Source organism: Sinohyriopsis cumingii, chromosome 3 (assembly GCF_028554795.1).
Source record: "Sinohyriopsis cumingii isolate HCF-2022 chromosome 3, ASM2855479v2, whole genome shotgun sequence".
Lineage (NCBI taxonomy): Eukaryota > Metazoa > Mollusca > Bivalvia > Unionida > Unionidae > Sinohyriopsis > Sinohyriopsis cumingii.
Genome location: NC_142963.1, coordinates 154,434,013 through 154,446,490, shown reverse-complemented (window position 1 = coordinate 154,446,490; position 12,478 = coordinate 154,434,013). Strand labels below are relative to the sequence as shown.

The following is a 12,478-nucleotide window of genomic DNA, read 5'->3' as shown; positions in this document are numbered from 1 at the left end:
AAGATATTATGTATAAGACAAGGGGCAGAGTACTTTTTAAAGCACAAGTCAGGGCTAGGGTTACTTAAGTACAAGTCAGGCTTAGGGCTACTTAAGTACAAGTCAGGGTTAGGGTTACTTAAGTACAAGTCAGGGTTAGGGTTACTTAAGTACAAGTCAGGGTTAGGGCTACTTAAGTACAAGTCAGGGTTAGGGCTACTTAAGTACAAGTCAGGCTTAGGGCTACTTAAGTACAAGTCAGGCTTAGGGCTACTTAAGTACAAGTCAGGGTTAGGGTTACTTAAGTAAAAGTCAGGGTTAGGGTTACTTAAGTACAAGTCCTTTTGATTTACCTCACCAGAAGTACAAGTGCCTGTAACGTTTAAAAGGTACTCATGAGTACAGCTGGAATACTTTTAAAATACCCATGAATTCAACTTGAATGCTTCTAAAAGTACTCATGAGTACATCTAGAGTACTTTAAAAATACCCATGAATTCAACTTGAATGCTTCTAAAAGTACTCGTGAGTAAATCTAGAATACTTTCAAAACTACCCATGAGAACAGCAATAAAAAGTTGTTTTTGTCATTTTATTATCATCTTTTTAATTCCACTCATAAAATCTGAGAATATTGTTAAAAGGTGACAACTGCATAAGAATAGCGTAAAAGTACTTTCCTTATTTGCTATTTATAACAACTGCATATGGCCCCATTTCTAAGAAAATCAATGGGTTTCTTCAACAGTGAACTTTGCCTAATAAATTCATTTTACTGAAAAGCTAGTTAGTTAGTGGACAGTCTATATTTCCACATTTCTAAATAAAATGGATTTTGATGATAAGTGAAACGTTTTACAGTGTCAGTTGTGGATGTTATATGCTGGAAAATGTTAAAGCAGATGGATCTTTTCAAACTTCAAAACATGTCACATCAGAAAAAGTGACAAATCAACACCGCTTTTCAAACTTTAAAAGAAGAAGATGAGTAATGTAATACAGCACTCTGAGCACCTGACCATCATCATTGCAAAATTCCAGTTCACAATCATTCAGCCATGTTACACATGTAGACTAGTTGAAGTAAGTGCTGAATATAAATAATTTTTCAGTATATTTTGTGTTTGTATTCTGGTTCTAATCCCAATTGATTTTGACCTTTGTGACAAGAATTTTGACTAGCTGCAGAACCAGCTTAGTTGTAAAAATGTATCTTTTTCATATGTGCTGTAATTCTGTCATGTAATACATAGACTACACTTTTTACACCCAAGTTATGATAGCAATAACTATGTATATATGGGGGGGGGGCAAATACTGCAACTACTGAGAATTCAGAAGCCTAACACTGCATGGATAAATGAGGAAAAAACTTGCATCATGTTTCGCTGCATATCAGGTTTCAGTGCATACCAGGTTTCGCTGCATAACAGGTTTCGCTGCATAACAGGTTTCAGTGCATACCAGGTTTCAGACCAAAAGCTGAAAGAGCTCTAAAGTTATCAAGTGGAAAAGAAAATGTGAAGGAAAACAGATTAACATGAAAGACAATAGCAAAAACCAAATTGGCCTTAAGCTCCAGCACTTCCAACATCTTAACTGGAAGGCGAGCCCAGGTCTCTGTCAAAATTCCCACTTGTGATACTCCCAAGTCCAAGGGGAAGGTTTAGAGAGCCAGGCAGTCTACCCTATAACTGGTATTTGAGACCTAATGTCTCAGCACAGGGAAAAGACAATCCCTTATGTTGCCTGGAAAACTTCTAGCCTTTATTATACCTCTGAGAGAACTCCTTAACCATAGTAGATTGGGGTGTGAAAGTAACTTTGGGTGTGAGGGGCCCATGAGAGTCTCTCCATAATGAATCTGATGTACTTTCACCTCATTAAAGTGCAATTTACTAATCCAAGATCTTATCACTTTAAGCCTACTTTCCATGTTTGATCAAAATTTTATCAAAAATACTGAGTAGTAACAAACTAAGCCACTCACATGAAAGACCTCATTAATGTGTGTGGATTCCCCCCATTATCAAACTAAGCCACTCACATGAAAGACCTCATTAATGTGTGTGGATTCCCCCCATTATCAAACTAAGCCACTCACATGAAAGACCTCATTAATGTGGGTGGATCCCTCCCATTATCAAACTAAGCCACTCACATGAAAGACCTCATTAATGTGTGCGGATCCCTCCTATTATCAAACTAAGCCACTCACATGAAAGACCTCATTAATGTGTGTGGATTCCTCCCATTATCAAACTAAGCCAATCACATGAAAGATGACATCATTAATGTGGATGGATCTCTGCATTAATGTGTGTGAATTCCCCATATTAATGTGTGGATCCCCCGCAATAATGTGTGTAGTTCCCCTGCAATAATGTGTGTGGATCTCACTCATTAATGTATGTGGATCCCCACATTAATGTGTGTGGATACCCCACGTTATCAAACTTGTGTAGATTCTGATCATGGAGGACTATCATTTTTAACTTGATCAAACTCAGGCAAAAAAATATTGCTTCCAGACTGGTAAAAGAAACATGGATTGAGCATGATACAGGATGTGTCAGGCAGATGCAAGATCTCCAAATAGTATGTGTGGATCTTGCTGATGCATATATCTTTAAAGTTTGATCTACATTAAATGTGGTTTCCAGTGCGGTAAAAAGGTCTGCCATCAGATGCAAGGTTACCAAACTAGCATGACTGGATCTCAATCATTATCCAACCCATCCAAGATCTTCATTATATAAGCCTATATCTCAAGTTGGATCACTCATTACTGAATTTGTCAGAGAGTGGTAACAATGTCAGCTAATCTAATGCAAGATCACCTTATTGGCATTCTGTCGATATCATTTATTAGATAACTCATCAGAGTTTTTGCTGACATAAGCCCACATTCCGTGTTTGATCAAAAATATGGACTGAAGTGATAGCAAGCCGATGTTAACAAAGACAACACAATTATTGACAGACAAATGATCGACAAATGCCATATCATAAATCATTTGGCTGTAAAACCTGGTCAGCTAAAAAGACAAGTTTCATTTAGATTCTCCATTTTCCTGGTCCAGCTTGCATCACAGCAAAGTTTATCTTTGCCTACATTTTTTATATCAATATGTTACATTAGCAAGAAATAAGTTTAAAATGTGCAAAATGTTCTGTGTCTGCAGCCATGTTAGCAGTATAAAACTGATACTCAGACTGATAGCTGGGTTGGTTCAATTTCTTCAACACAGGTTTTAACCAATGGGAACAGGATGTGAATTTTTCCTGATTTATTGAAAAATGCAGCTCCATGATAGCAAAATTTATTTCCCACAGACCTATGTGGACACAAGTAAAAACATGCCTTGTAGAAATAAACTGGTTAATGCATCACTGAGGAGACTGGCTTACCTCATCTGTGTTCCTAAAGTTTCTGTGGAAGTAAGGTAACTGGCCGCAGATATCGTTGATAGATGGTCTTCTATCTGCACTCATCTTCACTTACACATGATCAAAGGGTAATTCTGCAGTGAAGAAAGAAGACATTTATTAAAAGTTACAAGACATAATTCTACAAAAGCATTGTGTCTGAGGAAACAATTTAAAAAAATTAATAAATTTTTAGCGGGTTCCAATTACAAAAAAACAATTTGTAAGTATTTAGTTCAAAGTTGTTAGTGTATTCTGAGTTTCCCATTAGAGTCATTTGTGCACCAGAGACCCCAGAATGTTTCATCTGAACTCCCAGTGCTGACACCAAGGTTTCTATTTTTTGCTCAATCTGACCCCCAGTTCTGACACCAAGGTGATATTTTTTTACTGTCAATCTTGCACCCCTAGGTGAAACAATGGCATTGCTCCTGTTGTAAGCAATTTAATGTTTAATCATGGTGCATTTGATCAATATAAGCTATGATATTTGTTCAAATTCTTGATGATCCATGTACATCTGAAATGATAGAAATTGGAGCTAGCTACCAATACAAACTTTTTGCCATGGTATACAGTGGTATTTCTGAAAATACTGTAATATGTGCCAGAATAAACCATAATTATATTAGGAACCAACCATTAATGTTCTGAGGTAGGGACATGACATTATTTTGTTTAAATTTCCATTTGTCAATAGCTGGAAAAATATTGTGCTCTGATTTATTATCAAAATAATACCATATATCCATGATACAATATATCAAACTAATACCATATATCCATGATACGATTTATCAAAATAATACCATATATCCATGATATTATGTATCAAAATAATACCGCATATCCATGATATTATATATCCAAATAATACCATATATCCATGATATTATATATCAAAATACCATATATCCATGATATATCAAAATAATACCATATATCCATATTATATATCAAAATAATACCGTATATCCATGATATTATTTGAAAGAAATATTAGTTATCTTGAGATAAAAGAAAAGATTTCAGCTCGAAAGAAAATCAATGCCCTCTCCCAAAAATTAGACGGCTAGTACCTTAGAGTAAATGAATTTGTATGTTAATTGTTGAACAAATTGCAATCTAAAAGCTCTAACTACAGTGAGATGAATATACTTGCACTGTAGCTGATGCTGTGAAAGACATCATGCTGGCATTAGAGAGTCTATAGATACAAAATGGAAGAAGTGTTGATACCAAAGCCTACTATTTTCAAGCTACATTATTGACCTAATGGACAGGGAATTCCAAGTGGGACGCCAACACCTGGGCAAGATAAGTATCAGGAAAAAGCATGTAAACATAAAACACATTTACTAAACATGAGAAAATATTTAGCAGTCATACAAAATTACGTAAAGTTCAGACAGAAAACAATTGCACTCCAGAAAATCGAAGGATGATTCAGTCTTACATAGGAATAAATATATGTAACACATGCAGATATGCTAGTATATAACTAAAACATGATGCATGGCAGTTTTTTTCAATCTGAAATTTTTTTGGACCCAAATATGTTGCAACTTGCATACGTTCCATTTTGTCAACAGTGGCATATGTGACACGTGTCAAAATTGTGATTAAAGAATCATAAATAAAACTATATCCATCATATTCACCATTAATTTGATACAGATACAACCGTTTTGTAAACAAAAGGTAATTTTTTAACTATTTTGTCATGAAGAATGAAAACATGATGTAACAATCCTTAAAGTCCTAACAAGATTCTTTGGGAATTTTTGTAAAAACTACCGATGTACTTGTACAGTGACAAACTACCATTGCCACTGGGAAAAATACCCGGGTAAACTGGTGTAACGGTCATAAAATATACCACTAATAGTAACTGATCATTGTGAGAATATTTCCGCTTACAGAGCTGTACAATCAAATGCACCACAATTTAATCTTAGTCACTTGGCCGTTTGACACATTCTAAAAGGCATGATTAATGTCTTAATGATTATGATTCAGTTTATGCTTTTCAAGTGTTCACAAGATACCTCAATGAATTAAGTTGAAGTATATTTCTTAAACAAAACAAATAAAAACATACTAATATTGAATAAAGTGTTTAGACAGCTTTGTTTCATTCTTAAACAAAAGAAATAAAAACATACCAATATTGAATAAAGTGTTTAGACAGCTTTGTTTCATTCTTAAACAAAAGAAATAAAAACATACCAATATTGAATAAAGTGTTTAGACAGCTTTGTTTCATTCTTAAACAAAAGAAATAAAAACATACCAATATTGAATAAAGTGTTTAGACAGCTTTGTTTCATTCTTAAACAAAAGAAATAAAAACATACCAATACTGAATAAAGTGTTTAGACAGCTTTGTTTCATTCTTAAACAAAAGAAATAAAAACATACCAATATTGAATAAAGTGTTTAGACAGCTTTGTTTCATTCTTAAACAAAAGAAATAAAAACATACCAATATTGAATAAAGTGTTTAGACAGCTCTGTTTCATTCTTAAACAAAAGAAATAAAAACATACTAATATTGAATAAAGTGTTTAGACAGCTTTGTTTCATTCTTAAACAAAAGAAATAAAAACATACCAATATTGAATAAAGTGTTTAGACAGCTTTGTTTCATTCTTAAACAAAAGAAATAAAAACATACTAATATTGAATAAAGTGTTTAGACAGCTTTGTTTCATTCTTAAACAAAAGAAATAAAAACATACCAATATTGAATAAAGTGTTTAGACAGCTTTGTTTCATTCTTAAACAAAAGAAATAAAAACATACCAATATTGAATAAAGTGTTTAGACAGCTTTGTTTCATTCTTAAACAAAAGAAATAAAAACATACTAATATTGAATAAAGTGTTTAGACAGCTTTGTTTCATTCTTAAACAAAAGAAATAAAAACATACCAATATTGAATAAAGTGTTTAGACAGCTTTGTTTCATTCTTAAACAAAAGAAATAAAAACATACTAATATTGAATAAAGTGTTTAGACAGCTTTGTTTCATTCTTAAACAAAAGAAATAAAAACATACCAATATTGAATAAAGTGTTTAGACAGCTTTGTTTCATTCTTAAACAAAAGAAATAAAAACATACTAATATTGAATAAAGTGTTTAGACAGCTTTGTTTCATTCTTAAACAAAAGAAATAAAAACATACCAATATTGAATAAAGTGTTTAGACAGCTTTGTTTCATTCTTAAACAAAAGAAATAAAAACATACCAATATTGAATAAAGTTTTTAGACAGCTTTGTTTCATTCTTAAACAAAAGAAATAAAAACATACCAATATTGAATAAAGTGTTTAGACAGCTTTGTTTCATTCTTAAACAAAAGAAATAAAAACATACCAATATTGAATAAAGTGTTTAGACAGCTTTGTTTCATTCTTAAACAAAAGAAATAAAAACATACCAATATTGAATAAAGTGTTTAGACAGCTTTGTTTCATTCTTAAACAAAAGAAATAAAAACATACCAATATTGAATAAAGTGTTTAGACAGCTTTGTTTCATTCTTAAACAAAAGAAATAAAAACATACTAATATTGAATAAAGTGTTTAGACAGCTTTGTTTCATGCTTAAACAAAAGAAATAAAAACATACCAATATTGAATAAAGTGTTTAGACATCCAATATACTTATTATCCTTTTAATTGATTTTGGACTTCTTGGCTTCCATCACATTCCAAGCAACTGAAATGTACTTCAACAGAAATTGAACATCACAAATGGCCCCATTCACTACAGTAACCAGAGTTACAACAAGCAGAGGTCTCGCTAGGATTTTAAAACTAGGAGTCCAGGACTCCAACATTGGTAAAAATAGAGTCCCACCATCAAAAATTGCAGTCCCTTCTTTCCCACAAAATCAACACAGACGTGAGTGTATCTGTTTTTAGATGGGAAGGTTTTAGTAATGTAATCACTCACTATAATATGGCTTCATTACAACAGTCCACTGACAGGATCGCAAATTTATGGTTTATTTATTTGTATACGTACTTGTGGTAATTTTAGGCAAATAAATAGTATCTGATTTGCTGTTTTTTCTAGTATTTTCACAAATACGTGTCAAGTCAGAAAACAGCTTAGACCTTAAAGTGCATCTCGCGAATTCCACAACATAGCATTGTCCCATATGTTTGTGACCTACATAACTTGCATTTTAAAGTTAAATCTGTAATAAAATAATACCTAAGCATTGGTTTCAATGATTTGAATATTTTTTCTGAATATATTTGCCGGATGATTTAAGAAAACAGACAATCTAATAATCTTAGCCACATCTGCCATTATTTCCCGTTAGGCCTACTGGTTCACTTACAGTTTCAAACTAATTTTATGACAAAATAGTGTATAAGAGGCAGTTAATATATATCCAGATCACCGATTCTGATCTTAAAACACATGTTTGTATGTTTTATCATCAAATGATAGCATGCAGGAAATCGATAGTTGCTACCTTACTCAGAAAAGGGTTAATGGTCAATCAGCTATCAAAACATAATGCTTGTGAATGGGCAAGAGTTTGTTTGTCAACATAATTGATATTTAAAAATTAGGCCTAGCTACTGATGCCTTGATGAATACATTTCGCTACAACACTAGAACTAACCAGGCTAAGGCGAGGAGCATTTTTAAAAAATATGGTATGGTCAGGCAATGTACCTCTTAAATAATCACAGGGCGAAGTTGTTTTCGCTTTCTTAACAAAAGAAGGCGACGTTTACATTTTTAGGCGACTTGTCACCCACTTATGAATGGCATTTTGTCTAAGTCTCAACATGTCTTGATGCTGAGGTCTCGTGCACCGCTTATTCCGCTACATTTGGAAATGAACATAATAACGAAAGCTAAAGTTGTTTATTTGATGTACTTTTATAAATGACCACATGTACATCTCTGGGTCTTTCTGCCTCTGAATTCAATCACTGTAAATATCAGCACATTTTCCCATCCACCAGCCAGTCAAAGCCTTTGAACTTGCTGCCCAGCTACTGCATCATGTTCTTTTTTATGTACTCTTATAAAATGGCAACATGTATGGATCAAGGGGTCTTTTAGTCACTGAATTCTGTCATTGTAAAAATCAGCACAGCTTCCCACAAAAGCAGGTGGCTGAAGCAGGACTGGCAAGTCTTTGAATTTTGCCGCACACCTATTACATGTGTACAGAGGACTCCGGCCTCAGTGATTTTCTGCATCCCAGATCAAAAATTGGCGTCCAAAATACGCGCAATTAAGCATTTCCGAGATCTCTGAACAAGGCTATAAATGATGGGTGCATTACAAATGGCCCCATTCACTACAGTAACCAGTGTTACAAAAAGGCTATCAATGATGGGTGCATCACAAATGGCCCCATTCACTACAGTAACCAGTGTTACAAAAGGCTATCAATGATGGGTGCATCACAAATGGACCCATTCACTACAGTAACCAGTATTACAAAAAGGCTATCAATGATGGGTGCATCACAAATGGACCCATTCACTACAGTAACCAGTGTTACAAAAAGGCTATCAATGACGGGTGCATCACAAATGGACCCATTCACTACACTTTGCTTAGCTGGGCCTTACTTAGAATAACCTGTGTTAGGAAACCAAAGTAAAGAGAATGTGGACATTATAGAACCCATAACTCTTCTAAATGATGTGTAATGATGAAAATCCAACCCATTATCTTCTAAATGATGTGTAATGATGAAAATCCAACCCATAACTCTTCTAAATGATGTGTAATGATGAAAATCCAACCCATTATCTTCTAAATGATGTGTAATGATGAAAATCCAACCCATAACTCTTCTAAATGATGTGTAATGATGAAAATCCAACCCATTATCTTCTCAAAAAAGGTGCATGCCAAAGGACTATACAGAATAAAGGCCATTTCTTTTACCCTGTTTTTATGAAAAGTAAATATTGTTATATTTCATGACTCTGTGTTTAATCGAGTTATTTAAGATACCAATGAAACTCATTGAATATGTTTATAGATTTCTATTTCATACCAAAAGGCAACCTTTGAACACTGTTTGGTGTTGGAAACTGCAGAATAAATGCTAACCCTAACCCTAACCCTGATTAGATATGAGACAGTATAAGCCAATCTGTCCTAAGTATGGTAAAGTATCCACTAGCCATATGGTAGAACCAGATTCTAATACTGGAAGGGTGTTGTTCTTTTTTCATTTGACTTTGAATGAGTTTGACAGCATTACTAGATAATAGTACAGGGAGGAGGGTCTTCTAATGGCTACATTATGGGCTACAATAAACCTGCAATACCCGCCAAGGCCAACCTGGGTTGGCTGTCTTGGTGTCTTTTGATCCTTTCTTTCCAACCAAATTGATACAACCAAGAACACATATCATGCAATGCATTAACATGCGAGCACATCTATTTTTTGAAAGAGGACTTTTCTTCATATAAACACTCACTTTCTACTTCATTACAATAATCCATCTATCATCAAAATTGCAAATTTATGGTCTTATTATCTGTGTACATGTAGCAATGTCATGCACTGGTTAAATAATATTTGCTTCACTGCTTTTTTTTGTATTTTCACAAAAATAAGTAATGTCAAAAAAACTTGACCTTAAAAGTTACAGCACTTTTTACATTCTACAAAATAGCATTGTTCAATACATTTCTGACCTACACAAGTATATTTTTAAGCTAAATCTTCTATCACATAAAATTCTGAATTTCTTTCTATGAATTGAACATTTTCCCTAACCTATTTGCCAAATTATTTATGAAAACATAATCTCATGAAGTGGTACAACTTAGACACAACAGTGTCACCAATACAGGTTCACCTACAGTTTCAAACTAATTTTATTAAGAAAACAATGCAACATGGCAGTTGAAATCTTTATTTGTTAAAATTTTAATTAGAAAGTGCTTCTCACCAATTCTATTCTTAAAACACAAATTGCTAATAACATATTGATGTTTAAGTTTCAAAACAGAACTTATGTTTTTCATCATTAAATGGTAGGCCTAACCTGTGGAAATTGGGCAGTTATAAATTGCTCAGGAAAGGGTTAATGGTCAGATATTAAAACACATGCCTGTGAATGTGGAAGAGATTGATTGTCTGCGCAATTGGTATCAACACCAAATACAATACATTTTGCCTAAGGCTACAACAAAGCACTGTCAGAACTAGCATAAATACCAGGCTACAGTGAGGAAGCATTTCAAAAGTCATAACTACTGTCACTCAATGTACGTCTAAGAAATCACAGGGTGAAGTCATTTGAGTTTTTCTAAAATAACAAGGCAAAGTTTACATTTTTTAAGTGACTTAGTCACCTACTTTGTCTGGTAATGTGACCACTGACTACTGCAGCATTAGGACCAGACTTATTGAACTATAATATTCTCTTATCATCCCAATTGTAAGTACTACCATACAAAAATATTAAAAAAAATGCAAAATACTTACGTCATTTCAATCATCAATTTATAACTTCCAACCCGAATGTCACCAGGGGATCTCTAACAATGTCATCTTCTGCATTGTTCAAAATAAACTAGGCTTTTCTTTAACACCATAGTTGTGTGTGCCAGTGTATTTTTTCAGACAACAGATGTGATCCATTTTCAATAAGCTGTTAATAATTCCTTAAATTTCCATAACTTGTGGAATTACATTCCTTGGAACACATATGTGAAAGTTAACATTTTTTTTATTTTGTTCAATTCTTTTTAGAAATATTAAAACTAGACATTGCAAGTATCAGATACAGGCAAGTTTTTCCTGAAAATGGACTCTTCTGGAAAAAAAAACAGAAAAGGAGAGTGAGCAGCTGCTGTCTGTCTGTCTGGTTGTTTAAATTGATAGCATCCATTTGGTTTGATACACAAACAAGATGACAATGTCTGAAGCCACCTGGTAGGAACCAGGTTAGAAATTATAAATTGATGAATGAAATGGCTAAGTTTTGTGCATTTTTATATCTTTTGACAAATTTTTTTACTTAAAATCTGTATGTGGTACAAACAAATGGGAACATACGGGAATACTATAACATACCTGGGCTTAATATAAATTAAATTAAGAGTATTGGTCAATGGATAGCATAGACGTATGCGGGGTCAAGACATGCAACAAGGGAAGAAACAACTCACCACTATTTTTTCAACCCTGCTAGCTTATCCTAGTTTCGTATCCTAATGTAAAACTTACATAAACTTTAATCAAAAATGGATCAATTTTTTATAACATCTTAACATATACCTCTTTCACCACAAGACTCCTAATTTCATTTGTAACGAGCCACTGCGGCGCTCTGAAAACAAAAATGGCATGACATTTATATATGAAATGACGCAGAATTTTAAAAATGTATGTAGACATTGTGTACATATTCCCATTTTCTTCACATTTTCTATTAAGATCTGTTTCACGTGTGAAAGAAACAGAAATTTAACATCAGTGATTCAGTGACTTGTAGACTCGACTCAGTAGCACGACCTTTTGCACCTAAACCAGCAAGCCCCATAGGAAATCTGGACGTTAAAGCCACCTGGTATGTCATTCTTACAGTACCTACTCGTTTTCATGGAGATCACGTATTCATAGCAAACTGGCCCGGTTGTTTCCACATTGTTTTTGGTGTAAAACACAAATATTACAGTTCCCTCTCAACACGGAAGTGTTGAACTTTACAAGCATGCGCTCTGCTTATCGAGGAGAAATCATTTTACTATAGACGATTATTAGGGACCGTTAGTTTCATTTTGTCGTTGGAGTGGTACGGGGGAAGGAGATTGGGAATTTGTTTTAGTCCATGATTTATTTATTTTCTTTACCTTAAGCTAATTACTTTTTTCAAATAATACAATAAATATAAAGTTTCCTTTTTTCTATAAATCGCAGAATGAATATTGTTTTTCAAATTTTATTAAGGCAGGACGGGGAAAAAAATTTTTTGAAAGAAATCTGAGCGCCCGCCCCAATAAAAGGGCTGGAATAGCTTTGGATATAATATTATTAATATAGAAGTTTATACTAGT

General features: G+C 33.5%; 1 protein-coding gene across 2 annotated transcripts in view; it reads right to left on the bottom strand.

The window, feature by feature from the left end:
- Positions 1–12,130, bottom strand: part of LOC149804186 (uncharacterized) — a 32,780-nt gene extending 20,650 nt beyond the window's left edge. The window contains exons 1-2 of one of the 2 annotated variants that reach the window (XM_089954173.1): positions 12,012–12,130; positions 3,391–3,503 (exon numbers count right to left, since the gene is read on the bottom strand). In XM_089954173.1, the coding sequence (XP_089810299.1) occupies positions 3,391–3,474 (84 nt within the window). In that variant the 5' untranslated portion in view covers positions 3,475–3,503; positions 12,012–12,130. The remainder of the gene's footprint in view (positions 1–3,390; positions 3,504–12,011) is intronic. The other variant, XM_089954172.1, reaches the window with a different exon arrangement.
- Positions 12,131–12,478: the final 348 nt, after the last annotated feature.